Source organism: Ictalurus furcatus, chromosome 7, assembly GCF_023375685.1.
Source record: "Ictalurus furcatus strain D&B chromosome 7, Billie_1.0, whole genome shotgun sequence".
Taxonomy (NCBI): Eukaryota; Metazoa; Chordata; class Actinopteri; order Siluriformes; family Ictaluridae; genus Ictalurus; species Ictalurus furcatus.
In genome coordinates this window covers 33648507-33673381 of record NC_071261.1, presented here as the reverse complement: position 1 = coordinate 33673381, position 24875 = coordinate 33648507, and the positions used below count along the sequence as shown (strand labels likewise).

The following is a 24875-nucleotide window of genomic DNA, read 5'->3' as shown; positions in this document are numbered from 1 at the left end:
AGGAGGAATGGAATTTCCCAAAAACTGTTAAAAAATGTTCAGAGCTTGGCTCAAACTGTCAAAACTCACACACCTGAGTGCACACGGCCTGAAGCCTAAAAGTATGGGACGCTGTCTAGCACCAAAATTATTGGGACCCTTTCTAGTGCCAAAAGTATTGGGATACTGTATAGCTCCAAAAGTATTGGGACACTGTTTGGCTCCAAAAGTATCGGGACCCTTTCTAGCTCCAAAAGTATTGGGACGCGGTCTGGCTCCAAAAGTATTGGGACACTGTCTAGCTCCAAAAGTACTGGGACCCTTTCTAGCTCCAAAAGTATTGTGACACTGTCTAGCTCCAAAAGTACTGGGATGGTGCCCAGCTCCAAAAGTACTGGGACCCTTTCTAGCTCCAAAAGTACTGGAAACGCTGCCTAGCTCCAAAAGTACTGGGGCACTTCCTAGTTCCAAAAGTATTGGGACACGGTCTAGCTCCAAAAATACTGGGATGCTGCCTAGCTCCAAAAGTATTGAGACACGGTCTAGCTCCAAAAGTACTGGGATGCTGCCTAGCTCCAAAAGTATTTGAACACTGTCTAGCACCAAAAATACTGGGATGCTGCCTAGCTTCAAAAGTACTGGGATGCTGCCTAGCTCCAAAAGTATTGGAACACTTTCTGGCTCCAAAAGTTTTGGAACGCTGTCAAGCTCCAAAAGTTTTGGAATGCTGTCTAGCACCAAAAGTATTGGGACATCACCTGGCTCCAAAAGTACTGGGACGCTGTCTAGCTCCAAATGTACTGGAATGCTGTATAGCTCCAAAAGTACTGGAACACGGTCTCTCCCCAAAAGTATTTGAACGTTGTCTAACATAAAAAATACTGGGATGCTGCCTAGCTCAAAATGTATTGGAATGCTGTCTAGCTCCAAAAGTATTTATATTATATATGTTTTATAATAATCAGTTTAATGGTGCTCTGCAGGAGGGTCAGTGCTTTATGATTTTGTTAGGTAAATAATTCTGCAAACTCTACATTATTAACGGGGGTTTGCGGTTTCTCTGCTATGTAACTAACTGCATCTCTCTAGTTATCAGCTTTAAAAAAAAAAGAAAGAAATGCAGGGGAGGGAACAAACTGTTACTAAGGATTATAAAAATTTGTTGTTCTTTAATAAATAAACCAATAATTACTGACAAGTTGTTTGCAAAACACGTATTCAGTGGTGAATACTACTACTGCTAACACTACTACTACTATAATAGTAATAATAATAATAATAATAATAATAATAATAATAATAATAATAATATATTATTATTATTATAAGAAAAAGAAAAAATATTACTGCTTTAACACTTTTCATTTTCATTTCAAACCCCTATACACAACATTACACAATCAAAACACAGTATATGTAGCAAGACACTTTGATGAAAACAATATACATGAATGACACTAATGACTACTAAAATAAAACTATGAAAATGACTTCCACAGGCTGAGGTGTGAATGGTGATGAGAATAACAGGAGGACTGTCTCAGCTGAGTGAAGAGCTCAGTAATAGTGAGTAACACTGTTTCAGGAGATCAGCAAGGTTTTCCAGAACTGAAACCAGTCAGAGCTTTGACAATGAATGTTACCATGTCCATTGTTAAAAATGATATATAAATAAAACTGGATTGAATTGAAACATCACAGGCAGGACTTTATAGTCAATGCAGACGTTAACAGACAGCAATTGTAGCTTGAAGATGAATGGGGTAAATGATCTCTGCCTTATTTTCCCAGTGAAGATGTGAACTGCTGTATTCTTTCTTAAACCCACAGCAGGGCAGCAACACGCTGTGCAATATTTACATCATTACATAGTCTAATATAAAGAAAGAAAGAAATCTACACCAGATAAGAATGTTTCAGTCCTTAAAACATCATCTTCAGTACTTTCAAATGTGACACTTAAGTCCAAAATGAAAACATATCCACCATCTGAGAGGAACAAGTAGAAAGCAGGTAACCTTAGACAGAAAAGGTGTGTTAAAGATGACATAAACTGAAGAGATCAGGGGATGTTAGTGATGAATCAATTATGTGATTGCTCTAGAGTAGTTTGCCAATCCAATCCACTCATACAGTTATTATTAATTTCGGGGCTTGACCCCGATTGTTTTCGTCCATCCAATTTGCCCGAAAAATGGTGTGAATGATCTAGAGACTCTTAAAACAAAAATTTATTCACAGAATTTTGATAAACCATACCGTTTTCGAATGGGGCGTCAACGAATTTGATGGCAAGCATGCCAAAATGGACGTGAGGTTATATCTCCGAAACGCTTTGAGGGATTGTGATGAAGCTTGGTATTTGTTGGTAAACTTAATATTTGTCATCAGCATTATGCCCTGAGGTTAGCTGCAGCGTTTCGGAACAGCACCACCTAGTGGTCATGAGATATGGAAAAAGCACATTTGTGCTTATAACTTCAGAACAGTTTGTCAGTTTGCGGAAAACTACTTTAATTGGCGAAATCGCAATCACATGAAATTGTCCTTTGCAGTGATGTTTATTGGTAAACAAGAAACAAGTTGTACTCATGTTCGGTGCACATTAATCAAAGAGGGATTTGGCTGAATGAGCGTTGGGATGACAGCACATGACGGCAATTTTAGAAAAAATTCATGTTCCTCCAAACAGTGTGGACTTTCCTTGATTTTGCGTTAATTTCTACGATCACAAATTCGCAAATTTGGACCAATTTAAAGCACCATAACCCTGATGAGGAGAAAATGGTCACTGAAGAGAAGTTAATTAGTATTTTATGCAGCACTACATGAACACCAGGAAGCAGCCATTTTAGTGAACGGAGCATTTCTCGGTCTTGTGAGCATAACATAAGAATGGGCAATTGATCTGCTATATCTTGTAACTGGCTGGTTTTTGGTTTAAATATGTGCTCAGCCAATGTTTATTGTACCTGGCTGATTCCAGTCCTAGATATAAAGCAGGGTATGCCTTCAATAAAACCCTTCCTGCACTCATGCATCAAGTGCATCAGAGTTCTCTCCCGCGTGAATGCGCTGGTGTGTTTTGAGAGTGTTCAGCTGATTAAAACTCTTCCCGCACTGTGAGCAGACGTACGGCTTCTCTCCCGTGTGAATGCGCTGATGTATTTTGAGAGTGTTCAGCTGATTAAAACTCTTCCCGCACTGTGAGCAGACGTACGGCTTCTCTCCCGTATGAATGCGCTGATGTATTTGGAGAGAAGTTCGGCGAATAAAGCTCTTCCCACATTGTAAGCAGTGATATGGCCTCTCTCCCGTGTGAATGCGCTGGTGTATTTGGAGACTAAGCAGGTGTGTAAAACTCTTCCCGCACTGAGAGCACTGATAGGGTCTCTCTCCTGTGTGAATGCGCTGGTGTGCCTTCAGAGTGCCTCTTTTAGTAAAACTCTTCCCACACTGCGAACACTGATACGGCTTCTCTCCCGTATGAATACGCTGATGTATTTGGAGAGTGCTCGGCTGAGTATAACTCTTTCCACACTGCGAACAGCGGTATGGCTTCTCTCCCGTGTGAACGGTCTGGTGTTTTTGAAGCTGGCCGACTTGCGCAAAACCCTTCCCACAGTATAAACAACTATACGGCTTTTCTCCCGAGTGAACGTTCTGGTGCTGTTTAAGATGACCCAGTTGTGCAAAGCCCTTGCCACATTGTAAGCAATTATACGGCTTCTCTCCTGTGTGAATGCGCTGGTGTGTTTGGAGCGCACTTCTGTGAGAAAAACTTTTTCCGCATTGCTTGCACTGATGCAGCTTCTCTCCGGTGTGGCTGCGCTGGTGTGTTTTGAGATTGGTTTGCCGATTGAAACTCTTCCCACACTCCGAGCAGTGGTACGGCTTCTCACCAGTGTGAATGAGCTGGTGTCGCTGGAGAGCACTGTGGTGAGTAAAGCCCTTCTCACACTCTGAGCACTGATACGGTCTCTCTCCTGTGTGAATTCGTTGATGTGTTTGGAGATTAGTGTGGTGATTAAAACTCTTCCCACACTCCGAGCAGTGGTACGGCTTCTCACCTGTGTGAATACGCTGGTGTTGTCGGAGAGTATTCCGGTGATTAAAACCCTTCCCACACTCCAAACAGTGATATGGCTTCTCTCCTATAAGGAGCTGTTGGTGTGTTTTGATATCAATCTCTTGAGTAAAACTGTTCCCACAGACTGGGTATTGGTGAAGATCTTCCTCAAGTGGTTTGTGATTGCTGTTAGTCGGTAAAGTGCTCTGCTCACTACTGGAGCATCCAGTGGGCATCATGTTTTCATATTTAATTTCTCCTGATTTCTCATAGTGGCATGTCTCAATGTGGTCATCAAGGTCAATTTGAGATGTGTAGGAAAGAGAACATAAGGAGCAGGAGAATAACACCACAGTGTTGTTCATTTCTGGAGATAAAAAAATATTAGAATGTTAAAACCATATTTTTTTTAATAAATATGAAATGCAGCATAGTGTAAATAATTGTCAGAATGTCACAGATTTAACAATTTAATGCATACAAGGTTGCATAAAACTTTGGGGTGGTAACATCAACTTTATTCTCATCGTGCCTCATCACAACATCCTGCTGACAACCAAAGAATTGTTTGACAAAGACAGGAAAAATGGGCCAAAAATGTCTAAATGACCAAGTTCCAAAATCGTATCGTATGGCTGGGCCATTTAAACTGACATCACGCATAGCTTTTTAATATTGAGTTTAAGTAAACACTAGAGCTGCAACAACTAATCGACAAAATCGATAATTATTGATTATAAAAATCGTTGTAATGAATCTCATTATGGATTAGTTGGTCTGTGCGGCACAGGGGAGATTTACTCATTACGTTACTTCTCTAACGAAAACACGCTTCGGAGAGTAAATACTAAAGTTGTGTCCCAAATGAAGTACTGTACACTTACACTACGCACTATGTACTCTACCATCTAGTGTGTGGATTTTAGAAAGGTAATAGCATCTCAAATGGAACACTAGCGGATTTTTTAATAACCGGAAGTATAAGCCGCTTCCTACACGACCTCATAGCACGTAATGCGATGGCGCTAGCTTTAGCCTAATACCCAGAGTCACCGTACATGACTTTCTTTTCTCTCAATGACCATCAGACGGGACGGACGCGAAATCATCATGTGACTGAGGAAGAAAATGTGCAACCTCCAAGTCCTCTAAGGCAGTGAAGCATTTTACATTAAACACCACGAAGAAGATTTATAAACTTTATAAAGCGGAGTTTGTGTAGCACGAGCACGACAGTGATGCTGTCGCGAGTTGCTTAAAAGGTTTATTTTCATTTAAGTTTATTGTCATTATATGCTGTTTCAGTGTAAATTCTGTTGTTTATTATATCGGAAGTAATGTGTTAGTAACGAGGCTGCGTCGCTCCTCACACGCGGTGTAGACGCGCTGATACGGAGAGCGAGCGCGAGTAAGATCTGTAATGTCTAATTAAAACATTATGATCAAAAGTAAACACAAATAAATAATATTCCTAAAGACAGTAGTTTTTATTATTAATTTAGGACTGTAGTTTAATTCTGTGCTTTTTGAGCATCCATAAAAAGTAATGCATATATATTATTATATTATATATTTTATATATATATAATGTGTGTGTGTGTATATATATATATATATATATATATATATATATATATATATATATATATATATATATATATATATATATATATACATACACATTAAGTATTTATGCATTTTTTATGGCACTGAATTAAACTACAGTGCAAAAATTAATAATATATATTCTGATGTGTGTATTGGGTTCTTTTTAGTCTTATATAATTAGACAAAAGTTGTGTAAAGTTTTAGTTTTAAGTTTATATTTCTAACACTCAGTTTGTGGATTTAATTTTAAATAAACGAAAAAACGGTACTGAAAGTTTGCCCCGCCCCATCTAATTAATCGATCAATCGAAAAAATAATTGGCCAACTAATCAATTATGAAAATATTCGTTAGTTGCAGCCCTAGTAAACACATTTAATTTAATGTATTTTAACAACATTTTCAATCACTTTAGATATTTTTTGGGGGTAAAACTCATTGGTTTTCAACGTGGGGTCCGAGAACGAAGAGGTGTTTTGTTACAGTGGTGGAAATCACAATCTAATTTTCAAACTTCAAACTTAGTTATCAGCATATTTAAATTGAACTGGATTAACCCAAATCTCAGTAACTGAAAAACAACTAGACCACCAAACAATCTAAACTTGGAAGAATGGAGTTTTAATAAGTTCAACATTGAAAATGTAATATTTATTACCAAAGTAATTTTGTTACACTGATACCGTATAACCTAAAGCAGAGAGTTGGGTTTATATAGGTTATCAATATGCTACCAAAAATATTATAGACTTAACTAGCTGATGTACATTCTGTTGTTTAAATTCATTCATCTTCAGTAACCTCTTTATCTTGGCTCAGGGATGTGGTGGACCTGGTTCCCACACAGACCACCATTCACAACTAGGGGCAATGAAGCTGTATGTTTTTGAGATGGTGGAAAAAACGCAGATCCCGGAGAAAACGCCAAGGAACATGGGGCGAGCGTGAGAAACTCAGCACAGACAGTAAACCGAGCTCAGGATCAAACCCAGAACCTGTGAGGAGACAAAGTTACCCATGCTGTTGTTCAGAACTACACTCTAATCTTAGTGCTTTAGTCCACACCTACAGGTGCAGTTATGAAGAGGATGAGATGGATGCCATTGAGGCTTAATTGTTTAATAACCTTGCTGAAGAATAAACAATAGAAACCATTACAGAAATTGTAATGATTTCCACTACAAATACCATTAAAACCATTAACAAACGTAGAGGGTTTTGGACCATATTCTATTAGAATTTAATGGTTTGTATTGGTTTCCATTAGACAAACATCCCACCAATAGAACGCAACACATTACCAGTAGAGACCCACGAGGACCATTATAGTTACCATTAAAACCAATACAATTCCCATTATAAGCATTAAAACCATTAGAATTTCTCTAAATCCTTTCCATTGGGTTTTTTCAGCAGGGATGATGCCATAAAACCCCCTACTGAACCTTGTAGATATTTAAAAGCAGAGACTGACTGTGTTTATTGACTAGTTCCAGTTTTGTATGTGTATGCCATATGAGTATCATTTTCATCTAAAGATCTACTTAAAATAAACACTGTGATGACCCAGGCTCTGTAATAATGATCAGCCAGTGAGGAAAATGTAAGCAGTGTAAGCTTCATCCATTAGGCCAAAATTAAATGCAGTGCAAATATTAAAAAGAAACTGAATTACTACAGTTCAGCATTAATAGCCCACTTAAATCCTTATTTACAGATTACCACGTGTGTACCTGTAAACCAGGTATCTGGACTGGAAGCTGTTAGATATGATTGAGAGATCCATTTGGGATCCAGTCAGTAACTGTTAGCAGCTCAGAGAACCAATTTCACTTGAATTTACCTCAGGATTTAAAGATGAACGCATTTATTCCAGCTCATACCCCAGATTTTGTTGTTCAGAATCTCGATGAGATTGTTCTGTCAGGGTAAACTGGAGGCAGGAGACAGAAATATGTCCATGTTGTGATGATTAGCTCGGTTGGCTAGCTCTGAAGTCGTGTCATTTCAGAACGTTTCCAGCTAAGTATCGCCACCTACGGGACTGGAGAGTGAAAAGAAACGAACAAACTGTCAACCCTTTTTCCTCTTCAAGCAAGGGATGGTTGGAAAAGGGTATAGTGTGTGGAAACCCCTTCTATATATAGCTAAAGGGTGACCAAGTGTGGGCAGTGCCACCCTAGGATGAAGCGTAGCCACCCTCTGGCCACCCTGGTAAGATTATTATTATTATTACTACTGCAGTTACCAGTGTCACATAATGCCAAACTAAACAGCTTGTTAAATCTCATTGCAACACGCTAGTTTAAATAATAATTAAACACACACTACTACTGGGAAGTTTTAACGTTTATTCATCATTCTGCTAATGCATAGACCAGGCAAGTTTAGCTAGCTTAACACAGAAGTGAACTATTTCCTACAGTTAGAAAAACAAACAAACAAACAGGAATTTCATTAATTGGAATCATAACACTGGATTTCTTCAGTCTCTTATTAGGTTGAATTCATCACTGTAATGTAATTCAGATGTTACCTAACGTTATGTTGTCACAAATAATGCAGAGAGTTGGATGCAAATACAGAGTTTTATTGATTAAAGTCCACAGAGAAGGCAAACTAGAAGGGCAAATCCAAAATCAGGTGATCAGCAACAGAGCAATGTAGGCTCAGATATGTCACTGGAATAACTAGGAATAAGACTTTGCAACACTCTAATTGAAGTCTGATGCCGTTACAGGTGTTACAGATGTTTGGAGTCGGAATTCCAGATTCTGTGACTGTGGATATGATCATATGATTATAGTAATGTATTGTGGGAAAGGGAATCTGTAGCAGATATGGTTAGCAGTTGTGGAGTATTATGGGAAATGAAGTTTGTGTTGAAAGCTGAAGAAGACATGACATTAGGAACACGTACATTCATGCAGTCATCTAATCAGCCAATCAGGCTGATTTTAGTATTTAAGTGATTATTTGAGTTACTATATCCTTCCTGGCAGCTCAAACCAATCTCATCATATTTCTCTGACCTCTATTATTAACAAGGCGTTTCCACCCACAGAACTGTTACTCGCTCAGTGTTTTCTGTTTTTCACACCATTCTGTGTAAACTCTAGAGACTGTTGTGTGTGAAAATCCCAGGAGATGGGCAGTTTCTGAAATACTCAAACCAGCCCATCTGGTACCAACAACCATGCCGTGGTTAAAGTCAGAGATCAGACTTATTCCCCATTCTGATGTTTGATGTGAACATTACCTGAAGCTCTTGACCTGTATCTGCATGGCTGATTGGATAACTGCATGCATGTGCAGGTATACAGGTGTTCCTAATAAAGTGCCTGGGGAGTGTATGTCAGCTATGACTTTTATGTAGTTGACTCCACAACAACGAAAAATTTGTTAAGGTGTGTGCCCTTTATGTCTGATTGGGACCCTACTCAGGCCATTGCAGGTTATAATAGATAGGGGGCGCCACATTACGTCATGGATTGCCACTCATTGCAGTCATTGTGTCTTAACCTGGCCACTGTGTTGTAAAAAGTCTGGCGGGAAGACGCACAGCCAAAAACAAAAAACAAACAAACCTAGCTAGTAGGGCAGGGCATGTACGTTGTAGAGAACATTTAATAGGATGAACACAAGATGAACCATTGTAAAATGTTCCAAAAGCCTTCTTGGAAGTGACTATCTATAATATTAAAACAATATCTCAAAACTACTTATTTGTTACTTATTATATTTTATAAATATACTATTATATTGGAATCCATAACACATAAAGGGACAGGTACAAAAAGCTCTGAAACACCTATTTTAAATTTGGGGGGGCACTTTAAGGGATAAATTATTTTCCATGTGCTGAATACAAAGAAAGAAGAGTAGGGGACCCTAAAAGAGATCTTTGTGGGACACTATCTTACACTTTGTTAGGCTCTGAACCCTTTCAGTTAGCGTGTTAACAAACTGGGGCGTGGAGGATTTACACAATCCAGGAGAAGTTTCGCCTGTGCTGATTCTGTACTCGGATTCTTCCAGAAACCAAACTGAAATCCTACTCAGAAACGAAGAGTTCTTAAAAATCCTACACAGAAAGTATTGGAGACTGGACTTAATATTATTATAATAATATAAATAATGTCTCCACAAGAGCTAGATTAAATACTTTGGGTTACACATTATTGATGAATTTATTATGTTTAGCCAGGACTTCCAAATCAGTGACAACTTAAAAAAGTAACTTGCACAATATCAAATCAAGAATACACGTGGTTGCTCACGAGTAGAGGTGTGGACACGACACTTCTTTATACATTTTTAAAAAAAAAAAACAACTTTCCCTCCCACCTGCTCCCGCACACACTCTCAGACAACCCGTCTGCTTACAGTTAGTGTTTTTGTTTGCACCTGTCTGCAATATTCACTAACAAATAAATATGTTGCTTCTGTTCCTTAAAATATGAACAAAATACTAATTTAAACCACCATGACTAGTGATAACATTTCCAGAAGATGAATTAATAAATAAGGTAAGCATCCGATGCACACCCATGAACGGGGCATTTCTTTCTCCTACAAGCTTAATACATGACTGCTGATTCCACCTGCGTGAAAGACAAGATAGATACCGTTACTTTATCAAGGTATAGAACAGGGTATGCATTCTGTGATCAGAGATATGACTTGTGAATGCGCTGATGCACTTGCAGACGGCAATAAAAACTCTTCTCACACTATAAGCAGTGGAACGGTCTCTCTCCCGTGTGAATGCGCTGATGAATTTGGAGATGGGTCCGGCAGTTAAAACTCTTCCCACACTGAAAGTTGCTTGCAAAACACGTATTCAGTGGTGAATACTACTACTGCTAACACTACTACTACAACTATAATAATAATAATAATAATAATAATAATAAAGAAGAAGAAAATTTTAAAAAATTATTACTGCTTTAACACTTTTCATTTTGATTTCAAACCCCTAAATGCTATATACAACATTACACAATCAAAACACAGTATATGTAGCAAGACACTTTGATGAAAACAATCTACATGAATGACACTAATGACTACTAAAATATAACTATGAAAATGACTTCCACGGGCTGAGGTGTGAATGGTGATGAGAATAACAGTAGGACTCTCTCAGCTGAGTGAAGAGCTCAGTAATAGTGAGTAATACTGTTTCAGGAGATCAGCAAGGTTCTCCAGAACTGAAACCAGTCAGAGCTTTGACAACGAATGTGACCATGTCCATTGTTAAAAATGATATATAAATAAAACTGGATTGAATTGAAACATCACAGGCAGGACTTTATAGTCAATGCAGACATTAACAGACAGCAATTGTAGCTTGAAGATGAATGGGGTAAATGTTGTCTGCCTTATTTTCCCAGTGAAGATGTGAACTGCTGTATTCTTTCTTAAACCCACAGCAGGGCAGCAACACGCTGTGCAATATTTACATCATTACATAGTCTAACATAAAGAAAGAAAGAAATCTACACCAGATAAGAATGTTTCAGTCCTTAAAACATCATCTTCAGTACTTTCAAATGTGACACTTAAGTCCAAAATGAAAACATATCCACCATCTGAGAGGAACAAGTAGAAAGCAGGTAACCTTAGACAGAAAAGGTGTGTTAAAGATGACATAAACTGAAGAGATCAGGGGATGTTAGTGATGAATCAATTATGTGATTGCTCTAGAGTAGTTTGCCAATCCAATCCACTCATACAGTTATTATTAATTTTGGGGCTTGACCCCTATTGTTTTCGTCCATCCAATTTGCACGAAAAATGGTGTGAATCATCTAAAGACTCTTACAACAAAAGTTTATTCACAGAATTTTGATAAACCATACCGTTTTCGAATGGGGCATCAACGAATTCGATGGCGAGCACGCCAAAATGGACGTGAGGGTATATCTCCGAAACGCTTTGAGGGATTGTGATGAAGCTTGGTATTTGTTGATAAACTTGATATTTGTCATCAGCATTATGCCCTGAGGTTAGCTGCAGCGTTTCGGAACAGCACCACCTAGTGGTCATGAGATATGGAAAAAGCACATTTGTGCTTATAACTTCAGAACAGTTTGTGGAAAACTACTTGAATTGGCGAAATCGCAATCGCACGAAATTGTTTTTTTGCAGTGATGTTTGTTGGTAAACGAGACCTTTTAGTTGTACTCATATTCGGTGCACATGAATCGAAGATTGCTTTGTCTGAATGAGTGTTGTGATGACGTCACATGACTCGTCTCGGCCCAAATCTGTAGAACATCTGCGGTAATTTAGAAAAATTTCATGTTCCTCCAAACAGTGTGGACGTTCCTTGATTTTGCATTAATTTCTGTGATCACAAATTCGCAAAATCCCGGAGGGAACGATTTAAAGCACCATAACCCTGACGAGGAGAAAACGGTCACTGAAGAGAAGTTAATTAGTGTTGAACACCCAGGAAGCAGCCATTTTAGTGAACGGGGCATTTCTCGGTCTTGTGAGCATAACATAAGAATGGGCGTGTGTCGGCGATTTGTTCGATGCAGGGGAAACGGGGGAACCAGGGTTGGATTAATGCACTCTCTCACATGCAGTAGATAAAAAGACCTTTATTTTTCTTGACAAAAACAAATAATGAATGAAAACTTGTTGAAATGAAACCTTACTATTGAATTTAACGTAAAATTACTTATTGTGAATTGGCGTGCAGGAGCGTGGTCAAAAAAGGGTGTGCTTCCCAGCTCTCCATTTCCATCCGCACCGGTTAGAAGGTTAACCCACGTTATATGCACCTCCCACACCAAACGTGACCCATGACCCAGGAGCAAACGCACCACCAAACCTCACAAAACACAACACAATCCCAAACAAACAGATCAAAAACAGCCCCAATTTCCAACTCCACAACAAAATGTTTTTCAAAATTTGAAAAATTTCTCGGTCTTGTGAGCATAACATAAGAATGGGCGATTGATCTGCTATATCTTGTAACTGGCTGGTTTTTGGTTTAAATATGTGCTCAGCCAATGTTTATTGTACCTGGCTGATTCCAGTCCTAGATATAAAGCAGGGTACGCCTTCAATAAAACCCTTCCTGCACTCATGCATCAAGTGCATCAGAGTTCTCTCCCGCGTGAATGCGCTGGTGTGTTTTGAGAGTGTTCAGCTGACTAAAACTCTTCCCGCACTATGAGCAGACGTACGGGTTCTCTCCCGTGTGAATACGCTGGTGTACGTGGAGAGTGTCCTCTTGATTAAAACTCTTCCCACACTCTGAGCACTACAGCTTTTCTCCTGAGTGAATGCGCTGGTGTTTTAGGAGATTACTCTGGTTACGAAAACTCTTCCCACACTGTGAGCAGTGATACGGTTTCTCTCCCGTGTGAATGCGCTGGTGTTGCTGGAAACTACTATGTCTAGTAAAACTCTTCCCACATGCTGAACAGTAATAGGGTTTCTGTCCTGTGTGAACATGTTGGTGTTCTTGCAGAGCGTCCTCTCGATTAAAACTCTTCCCACACTCTAAACACCGATACGGCTTCTCTCCAGTGTGAATGCGCTGGTGTTGCTGGAGATTATCCTGTCTGTTAAAACTCATCCCGCAATGTGAACACTGATAGGGTCTCTCTCCTGTGTGAATGCGCTGGTGTGCCTTCAGAGTGCCTCCTTTAGTAAAACTCTTCCCGCACTGCGAACACTGATACGGCTTCTCTCCCGTATGAATACGCTGATGTATTTGGAGGCTGCTCGGCTGAGTGTAACTCTTTCCACACTGCGAACAGCAGTACGGCTTCTCTCCCGTGTGAACGGTCTGGTGTTTTTGAAGATCGCCCACATGAGCAAAACCCTTCCCACAGTATAAACAACTATACGGCTTTTCTCCCGAGTGAACGTTCTGGTGCTGTTTAAGATGACCCAGTTGTGCAAAGCCCTTGCCACACTGTAAGCAATTATACGGCTTCTCTCCCGTGTGGCTGCGCTGGTGCGTTTTGAGATTGCTTTGCCGATTGAAACTCTTCCCACACTCCGAGCAGTGGTACGGCTTCTCTCCCATGTGAATGAGCTGGTGTCGTTGGAGAGTACTGTGTTGAGTAAAGCCCTTCTCACACTCTGAGCACTGATGCGGTCTCTCTCCTGTGTGAATTCGTTGATGTGTTTGGAAATTAGTGTGTTGATTAAAACTCTTCCCACACTCTGAGCACTGATACGGTCTCTCTCCTGTGTGAATTCGTTGATGTGTTTGGAGATTAGTGTGGTGATTAAAACTCTTCCCACACTCCGAGCAGTGGTACGGCTTCTCACCCGTGTGAATACGCTGGTGTTGTCGGAGAGTATTCCGGTGATTAAAACCCTTCCCACACTCCAAACAGTGATATGGCTTCTCTCCTATAAGGAGCTGTTGATGTGTTTTGATATCAATCTCTTGAGTAAAACTGTTCCCACAGACTGGGTATTGGTGAAGATCTTCCTCAAGTGGTTTGTGATTGCTGGTAGTTGGTAAAGTGCTCTGATCACTACTGGAGCATCCAGTGGGCATCATGTTTTCATATTTAATTTCTCCGGATTTCTCATAGTGGCATGTCTCGATGTGGTCATCAAGGTCAATTTGAGATGTGTAGGAAAGAGGACATAAGGAGCAGGAGAATAACGCCACATTGTTGTTCATTTCTGGAGATAAAAAATATTAGAATGTTAAAACCATATTTTTTTTAATAAATGTGAAATGCAGAATAGTGTAAATACTTGTCAGAATGTCACAGATTTAACAGTTTAATGCGTACAAGGTTGCATAAAACTTTGGGGTGGTAACATCAACTTTATTCTCATCGTGCCTCATCACAACATCCTGCTGACAACCAAAGAAATGTTTGACAAAGACAGGAAAAATGGGCCAAAAATGTCTAAATGACCAAGTTCCAAAATCGTATCGTATGGCTGGGCCATTTAAACTGACATCACGCATAGCTTTTTAATATTGAGTTTAAGTAAACACTAGAGCTGCAACAACTAATCAATAAAATCGATAATTATCGATTATGAAAATCGTTGTAATGAATCTCATTATGGATTAGTTGGTCTGCGCGGCACAGGGGAGATTTACTCATTACGTTACTTCTAATCTGAAAACACGCTTCGGAGAGTAAATACTAAAGTTGTGTCCCAAATGAAGTACTGTACACTTACACTATGCACTGTGTACCCTACCATCTAGTGTGTGGATTTTAGAAAGGTAATAGCATCTCAAATGGAACACTAGCGGATTTTTTAATAACCGGAAGTATAAGCCGCTTCCTACACGACCTCATAGCACGTAATACGACGGCGCTCACTTTAGCCTAATACCCAGAGTCACCGTGCATGATCTTTTCTCTCAATGACCATCAGACGGAACGGACGCGAAATTGGCACATGACTGAGGAAGAAAATGTGCGACCTCCAAGTTCTCTAAGGCAGTGAAGCATTTTACATTAAACACCGCGAAGAAGATTTACAAACTTTATAAAGCGGAGTTTGTGTAGCACGAGCACGACAGTGATGCTGTCGCGAGTTGCTTAAAAGGTTTATTTTCATTTAAGTTTATTGTCATTATATGCTGTATTAGTGTAACTTATGTTCTTTATTATAACGGAAGTGATCAAAAGTAAACACAAGTAAATAATATTCCTAAAGACAGTGAGTTTTTATTATTAATTTAGGACTGTAGTTTAATTCTGTGCTTTTTGTGCATCCATAAAAAGTAATGCATATATACTATTATATTATATGTTTTATATATATTATGTGTGTGTGTATATATATATATATATATATATATATATATATATATATATCACACAAACATTAAGTATTTATGCATTTTTTTATGGCACTGAATTAAACTACAGTGCTAAATTAATAATATATATTCTGATGTGTGTATTGGGTTCTTTTTAGTCTTATATAATTAGACAAACAGTTGTGTAAAGTTTTAGTCTTAAGTTTATATCTGTAACACTCAGTTTTTGGATTTAATTTTAAATAAATGAAAAAACGGTACTGAAAGTTTGCCCCGCCCCATCCGATTAATCGATCAATCAAAAAAATAATTGGCCAAGTAATCGATTATGAAAATCATTTAATTACCTATTTGAATAAGCTGATCAACTGCCATCCTTTATTGTAGCTGACACATATATTTTCTGTGCCTTGAGGGGACTTATTTTTGTAGTGTGCTGTGTGTTTTGTCTAAATCTGTCTAACACCTGCACAAGTAGAAACCCACCTACGCAATGCTATGTGTATAAATACTCATGTTCTCTACAAAATAAACTGGACGTCTCTGTGAACAGCCCGAGTGTGTGTTCATTTAGACTCCCCAGGCCTGAATACTCTGTGGTAAATCACACTTTCTCGCTCATAGCACAGAACTAAGTGTAAAGAGAAATAAAAGGCTGAAAAAGCTGACGGAGGACTGAAGGACATAATCTGAGATTCCTTTGTCTCTAACAGAAACCATTACAGAAACTGTAAAGATTTCCACTACAAATACCATTAAAAACGTAGAGGGTTTTGGACCATATTCTATTAGGATTTAATGGTTTGTATTGGTTTCCATTAGACAAACATCCCACCAATAGAACCCAACATATTACCAGTAGAGACCCTACTGTAGAGGACCATTATAGTTACCATTAAAACCAATACAATTCCCATTATAAGTATTAAAACCATTAGAATTTCTCTAAATCCTTTCTATTGGGTTTTTTCAGCACGGAATGATGCCATAAAACCCCCTACTGAACCTTGTAGATATTTAAAAGCAGAGACTGACTGTGTTTATTGACTAGTTCCAGTTTTGTATGTGTATGCCATATGAGTATCATTTTCATCTAAAGATCTGCTAAAAGTAAACACTGTGATGACCCAGGCTCTGTAATAATGATCAGCCAGTGAGGAAAGTGTAAGCAGTGCAAGCTTCATTCGTTAAGCCAAAATTAAGTGCAGTGCAAATATTAAAAAGAAACTGAATTACTACAGTTCAGCATTAATAGCCCACTTAAATCCTTATTTACAGATTACCACGTGTGTACCTGTAAACCAGGTATCTGGACTGGAAGCTGTTAGATATGATTGAGAGATCCATTTAGGATCCAGTCAGTAACTGTTAGCAACTCAGAGAACCAATTTCATTTGAATTTACCTCAGGATTTAAAGATGAACGCATTTATTCCAGCTCATACCCCAGATTTTATTGTTTTGAAACTCGATGAGATTGTTCTGTCAGGGTAAACTGGAGGCAGGAGACAGAAATATGTTCATGTTGTGATGATTAGCTCGGTTGGATAGCTGTGAAGTCGTGTAATTCTTCTTCTTTTTGTTTTAACGGCGGTTGGCAAACCACTAAAGGTGCATTACCGCCACCTACTGGACTGGAGTGTTGGCAGTAGATTGGCAGGAAAAAAAAAAAAGAATAATAAAAAAATGAATAAAATAAAAATAAATAAAAAAACTAATAATAATAATACCAAAACAATACTACATAAATAAAAGAAAATAAAGAGAAATATAACTATATACTAGATATTCCTACTAGATTACTAAAGTCTCTCACTTATCCCAGTATTTTTTAGATAGTTTATTAGGGGGTGGTACATTTTCCCAGATGTTTTCCCCAGCAAGTTCTCTAGTGTCATGTTTTGTTTTCCAATCTGCATCTCTAGCTCAGTCCTTTCCTCCTCATACCTTTTGCAGTCTAACAGAATGTGTTTTATCATCTCTTGTGTACTGCAGTGTGTGCAGAGTCCAGTGGGGTGTTTTCCTATTCTGTGTAAAGTTAGATTTAATCCAGCATGACCTATTCTAAGATGCATAATTATCATCTCTTCCTTTGGGTTTCTGCCCTGCCTCACACTCATGCCTACTTGTTTTTGTATGGTATATAGGTGTCATCCGGTGTCAGCTGTGTCCCAGTATTCCTGCCATATTTTATGCGCGTGTCCCTTTATAATGGTTTTGATCTCTGCTCTACTTAATGGTATTGTATATCAACTGTTTCATGTTTTATCGATCTCTTTACCAGTACATCCACAGTTTCATTTCCTTCTACCCCTACATGTGCAGGAACCCAGAAGAAGGAAACATTCAGCCCTTATCATGAAGTATGAGAAAAAAAGCTATTAAAGTTAGTCCTATAAAACTCTGAGCATTCTTGTAAGATGGCTTTCGTGGGGTGCACCCTGCTATGCCCTTGTAGATTTACCCAATATGCCAGCATGATCTTAACCCTCCTGATACACAACGGCATCTCTCCTGTCTCAACCTGTAATGCAGTCACTGGTGATGATTTAAATGCTCTAGTACAGATCCGGAGTGCCTGTGCCTGTTCCACATCAAGTTTTTTAAGATTTGATTGTGATGAAGACATATATGCTAGGCAGCCATAATCAAAGGTGGCCCTCATAAAAGCCTGATAGATATTTATGAGCGATGCCCTACTTGCTCCCCAGTCTCGCCCTGACAGACATCTCAGAACATTATTAATCTTTTTACATTTGTTCTTAATTTTATCAATATGCGGATCCCAGGTCAGCTTCTCATCAAAAATCACTCCTAAAAATCTCACAGCCTTGACCTGTTCAAGATCTAGCCCATATTGTTTAAGTGGTACCGTTTTATGACATTTAGAAAAACATATATCTTGTGATTTTGAAATTGATAGTTTAAATCCCCATTCATTTGCCCACTGTTCAACTTTCCCTATTTCATGTTGCATTTTCTTTCTTAAATATTCTATATCCCGACCCCTAACCCAGAGTGCCCCGTCATCCGCATAAAGCGACTTATCTATTTTTTCTCTGACCTGATCAAATATGTCATTAATCATAATATTAAACAGTACTGGGCTACAAACACTGCCTTGTGGGGTACCATTTTCCACTGCATATCTATTTGAGTACTCTGCACCTACTCTAACTTCTATTCTCTTCTGTTCAGGAAGTCTAATACCCAATTATACATCTTACCATTTATTCCTAATTTGTCGAGTTTAATTAGAAGTCCATCTTTCCAAAGCAGATCATATGCTTTTTCAACATCAAAAAATACAGCAATTACACTTTCTTTGCTAGTCTGAGCTTTCCTAACTTCATAATATAGAATCCATTGTCCCCCTCCCTTTACGAAATCCTGACTAATATGGTGAAAGAAGCCCTTTACTTTCTATATAGTGATCTGATCTATCTGTTACCATCCTCTCCATAGTTTTGCCTAGCTGTGACGTTAATGCTATGGGTCTGTAGCTTGCTGGATCTGACGGGTCTTTGCCAGGTTTGAGTATTGGAACTATAACTGCCTGTTTCCATGTTAGTGGGATTTTTTCTGTATTCCATACCATATTGAACAGTTTTAATACATCAAGTGTGATGTCTCTCATGTGACCTAACATGCTATAGCATATTCCGTCTTTCCCTGGTGCCGTTTGCCGTGCATTTGATGTGGCCCTTTTTAATTCAAATAGAGTAAATGGCAAGTCCAACTCTCCCCTTGATGTAGCCCTTCTTTCCACTATCCCTGGGTTTTGGGCAAGTGTCTGATCTCGACACTGCTTAGCTGTTGAGGATAGGTTTTCAGTACTGTGGATCTTCACAAAAGTTTTTCCCAAAAGTTCTGCCTTTTCTGCATTGCTGATCGCATTTATATTATTGCTACTTAACACTGGTATTTCTACACTGTTTCTTATTCCGCTCATTTTCCTAATTGTTCTCCATATGTCTGATAGCTGGGTTTCTCTTCCAATTTTATTGCTGAATTGTCTCCAATACACACGTTTGGCTGATCTAATTGTTTTCCTAACTACTGCTTGTGCCCTTTTATAGTTAATCAAAGTTACCAGTGTATGGTGAGCTTTGAGTTGCCTAAAAGCTTTATTTCTGTTTTTAATTACTATACTACAGCTCTCATTCCACCATGGCACGCTCTTTCTTCGTTCACGTCTTGTCTTTTTAGGAATTGTTTCTTCAGCTGTTTGTATAATTGCCGTAGTCACTTTTCTGTTCATTTCTTCTACATCTGTAATATCCTCATTCACTAATTCCACACATTTTATTTCACTCAGCATTTGGAACATCTGCCAATCAGCTTTATCTAACCTGCACCTGGGTATAGTGTGTGGAAACCCCTTCTATATATAGCTAAAGGGTGACCAAGTGTGGGCAGTGCCACCCTAGGATGAAGCGTAGCCACCCTCTGGCCACCCTGGTAAGATTATTATTATTATTACTACTGCAGTTACCAGTGTCACATAATGCCAAACTAAACAGCTTGTTAAATCTCATTGCAACACACTAGTTTAAATAATAATTAAACACACACTACTACTGGGAAGTTTTAACGTTTATTCATCATTCTGCTAATGCATAGACCAGGCAAGTTTAGCTAGCTTAACACAGAAGTGAACTATTTCCTACAGTTAGAAAAACAAACAAACAAACAGGAATTTCATTAATTGGAATCATAACACTGGATTTCTTCAGTCTCTTATTAGGTTGAATTCATCGCTGTAATGTAATTCAGATGTTACCTAATGTTATGTTGTCACAAATAATGCAGAGAGTTGGATGCAAATACAGAGTTTTATTGATTAAAGTCCACAGAGAAGGCAAACTAGAAGGGCAAATCCAAAATCAGGTGATCAGCAACAGAGCAATGTAGGCTCAGATATGTCACTGGAATAACTAGGAATAAGACTTTGCAACACTCTAATTAAAGTCTGATGCCGTTACAGGTGTTACAGGTGTTTGCAGTCAGAATTCCAGATACTGCGACTGTGGATATGATCATGTGATTATAGTAATGTATTGTGGAAAAGGGAATCTGTAGCAGATATGGTTAGCAGTTGTGGAATATTATAGGAAATGAAGCTTGTGTTGAAAGCTGAAGAAGACATGACATTAGGAACACATGTACATTCATGCAGTCATTAAATCAGCCAAGCAGGCGGATTTTAGTATTTAAGTGATTATTTGAGTTACTATATCCTTCCTGGCAGCTCAAACCAATCTCATCATATTTCTCTGACCTCTATTATTAACAAGGCGTTTCCACCCACAGAACTGTTACTCGCTCAGTGTTTTCTGTTTTTCACACCATTCTGTGTAAACTCTAGAGACTGTTGTGTGTGAAAATCCCAGGAGATGGGCAGTTTCTGAAATACTCAAACCAGCCCATCTGGTACCAACAACCATGCCATGGTTAAAGTCAGAGATCAGACTTATTCCCCATTCTGATGTTTGATGTGAACATTACCTGAAGCTCTTGACCTGTATCTGCATGGCTGATTGGATAACTGCATGCATGTGCAGGTATACAGGTGTTCCTAATAAAGCGCCTGGGGAGTGTATATCAGCTATGACTTTTATGTAGTTGACTCCACAACAACAAAAAAGTTGTTAAGGTGTGTGCCCTTTATGTCTGATTGGGACCCTACTCAGGCCATTGCAGGTTATCATACATAGGGGGTGCCACATTACATCATGGATTGCCACTCATTGTAGTCATTGTGTCTTAACCTGGCCACTGTGTTGTAAAAAGTCTGGCGGGAAGACGCACAGCCAAAAACAAACAAACAAACAAACAAACAAACCTAGCTAGTAGGGCAGGGCATGTACGTTGTAGAGAACATTTAATAGGATGAACACAAGATGAACCATTGTAAAACGTTCCAAAAGCCTTCTTGGAAGTGACTATCTATAATATTAAAACAATATCTCAAAACTACTTATTTGTTACTTATTATATTTTATTATATTATCTTCTATTATATTGGAATCCATAACACAAAGGGACAGGTACAAAAAGCTCTGAAACACCTATTTTAAATTTGGGGGGGGGGGGGGACTTTAAGGGATAAATGTTCCATGTGCTGAATACAAGGAAAGAAGAGTAGGGGACCCTAAAAGAGATCTTTGTGGGACACTATCTTACACTTTGTTAGGCTCTGAACCCTTTCAGTTAGTGTGTTAACAAACTGGGGCGTGGAGGATTTACACAATCCAGGAGAAGTTTCGCCTGTGCTGATTCTGTACTCGGATTCTTCCAGAAACCAAACTGAAATCCTACTCAGAAACGAACAGAGTTTTTAAAAATCCTACACAGAAAGAATTGGAGACTGGACTTAATATTATTATAATAATATAAATAATGTCTCCACAACAGCTAGATTAAATACTTTGGGTTACACATTATTGATGAATTTATTATGTTTAGCCAGGACTTCCAAATCAGTGACAACTTAAAAAAGTAACTTGCACAATATCAAATCAAGAATACACGTGGTTGCTCGCGAGTAGAGGTGTGGACAGGACACTTCTTTATAAATTTAAAAAAAAAAAAAACTTTCCCTCCCACCTGCTCCCGCAGACACTCTCAAACAACCCGTCTGCTTACAGTTAGTGTTTTTGTTTGCACCTGTCTGCAATATTCACTAACAAATAAATATGTTGCTTCTGTTCCTTAAAATATGAACAAAATACTCATTTAAACCACCATGACTAGTGATAACATTTCCAGAAGATGAATTAATAAATAAGGTAAGCATCTGATGCGCACCCATGAACGGGGCATTTCTTTCTCCTACAAGCTTAATACATGACTGCTGATTCCACCTGCGTGAAAGATAAGATGGATACCGTTACTTTATCAAGGTACAGAACAGGGTATGCATTCTGTGATCAGAGATATGACTTGTGAATGCGTTGATGCACTTGGAGATTACTCAGCAGTCTGAAACTCTTTTCACACTGGGAGCAGACATACGGCTTGTCTCCAGTGTGAACGCGCTGGTGAACTTTGAGAGTACTCAGCAGACCGAAACTCTTGCCACACTGCGTGCAGATATACAGCTTCTCTCCTGTGTGAATGCGCTGGTGTATTTGGAGGTAGGTCCAGTAATAAAAACTCTTGCCACACTGAAGGCAGTTATAGGGTCTCTCTCCTGTGTGAATGCGCACGTGTGCTTTGAGAGCACGACGCCTAGTAAAACTCTTCCCACACCGTGTACAGCGATACAACTTCTGTCCCATGTGAACAGGTTGGACTTTTTGAGGTTGAGCCACTCGTGCTCCGTGATGCTGCTTTTGTCCGGTGTGAACGCGCTGGTGTTGTTGGAGATGACCTACTTGTGCAAAACTCTTCCCACACTGTAGGCAATGATACGGCTTCTCTCCCGTGTGGACGCGCTGGTGTACTTTGAGACTACTCAGCAGACTAAAACTCTTGCCACACTGTGAGCAGACATGCGGTTTCTCTCCGGTGTGAATACGTTGATGTATCTGGAGATGGGTCCGGCAATAAAAACTCTTCCCACAGTGTAAGCAGTGGAACGGTCTCTCTCCCGTGTGAATGCGCTGATGAATTTGGAGATGGGTCCGGCAGTAAAAACTCTTCCCACACTGAAAGCAGGGAAACGGTCTTTCTCCCGTATGAATGCGCTGATGTACTTGCAGACGGCTTCGGCAATAAAAACTCTTCTCACACTGTAAGCATTGGAACGGTTTCTCTCCCGTGTGAATACGCTGATGTATTAGGAGAGGGCTCCGGCAATAAAAACTCTTCCCACACTGTAAGCATTGGAAAGGTCTCTCTCCTGTATGAATACGCATGTGTGCTTTGAGGCTACCGCTTTTGGTAAAACGCGTTCCACATTGCGAGCAGCGATATGGCTTCTCTCCTGTATGAACGCGCATGTGTGATGTAAGAGTACCACTTTCGGCAAAACACTTTCCACACAGCGAACAGCGATACGGCTTCTCTCCGGTGTGAACGGTCTGGTGCCGTTGAAGATGACCCACTTGTGCAAAACTCTTTCCACAATGCGAGCACCGATACGGCTTTTCTCCCGTGTGAACGCGCTGGTGTTGTTGAAAATGACCCACTTGCGCAAAACTCTTCCCGCACTGTACGCAGTTATACGGCTTCTCTCCGGTGTGAACACGCTGGTGTATTTCGAGATTACTTCGGTAAGTGAAACTCTTTCCACACTGTGAGCACTGATGCCGATTCTCGCCGGTGTGAGTGCGTTGGTGCGTCCGGAGATTAGCTTGACGAGTAAAGCTCTTCCCACAATCCGAACACTGATACGGCTTTTCTCCCGTATGAACGCGCTGGTGTTGTTGAAAATGACCCGACTGTGCAAAACTCTTCCCGCACTGAAGGCAATTATACGGTTTCTCTCCCGTGTGAATGCGCTGGTGTACTTTCAGATTAGCTTGGCAGTTAAAACTTTTCCCGCACTCCAAGCACTGATACAGCTTTTCTTCGGTAAGGAGGTGTTGGCGTGTTTTGAGATCAATGTCTTGGGCAAGACTGTTTCCACATTCTGGGTATTGGTAAAGATCCTCCTCCAGTGGTTTGCGATTGGTGGTAGATGGTAAAGTGTTCTGCTCACTACTGGAGCATCCTGTGGGCATCATGTTTTCAGATTTAATTTCTCTCGATTCCTCATAGTGGCATGTCTCGATGTGGTTGTGGAGGTCAATTGGAGAGGTGTTGGAAAAAGAACACGAGGAGCAGGAGAAGACTTCTTTGGAGTCGTTCATTTCTGTGGCAGGAAAAAAAAGGAAAAAAAAGTCAATGGCTTATTTTTTTTTATGTGAAATGACATATCTAAATAACTCCATGTAGTTTTCTTTTCCAACACAGGAAAGTCATCAGTGCAGAGAAGTTTACACTTTGTGGTTTCTCAGTAACAAAAAAAGGCTATATTGTTTGTCTTATTAACTTCAAGAGATAGAAAAAAGAGAGAGGCTGGAACTATTTATAGCTCCTATGATACCAATGATCCCAGGAAGTAACTTGTTTCATGGATGTTCCACAGCATGAAAATAATTATAAATGGATATAAAGTATGATATGTCGCTATTTAATGAAAAAATATTTTAACTGTTAGAATATTGTTGTGGTATTCGAGGAAGAGAACACTTGAGATGTTCTGTTACAGGAAAATAACCCACTTTGGTGTTGTAACGAACACACCACCCTGTTGTATTTTATTCTTTACTTAGAGGTAAGATTAGTCAATTGTTTTCAAGATTAAGTGAAGTAGTGGGGTTAGACATTTGAATGTTTTTTTTTTTAACTCGTTGAGCCTCCCACACCATTCCCACCCATGTTCACAAACCTCCACCCCCACGATCTACAATGGTCCGTAAAGTGTCTATAAAATGATTAACAGGAGGCTCATC

General features: G+C 39.3%; 1 protein-coding gene and 1 pseudogene across 1 annotated transcript; both read right to left on the bottom strand.

Annotated features, from left to right (window-relative positions):
- Positions 1–646: 646 nt before the first annotated feature.
- Positions 647–18788, bottom strand: LOC128610559 (zinc finger protein 850-like; annotated as a pseudogene).
- A 1210-nt stretch (positions 18789–19998) lies between these two features.
- LOC128610756 (zinc finger protein 658B-like) lies at positions 19999–24017 on the bottom strand (the record flags this gene model as incomplete). The annotated part of the gene is made up of 1 exon (XM_053630173.1): positions 19999–24017. A coding segment is annotated over one exon (1653 nt), but the record flags the coding sequence as incomplete, so codon positions are not given.
- Between the last annotated feature and the right edge of the window lie 858 nt (positions 24018–24875).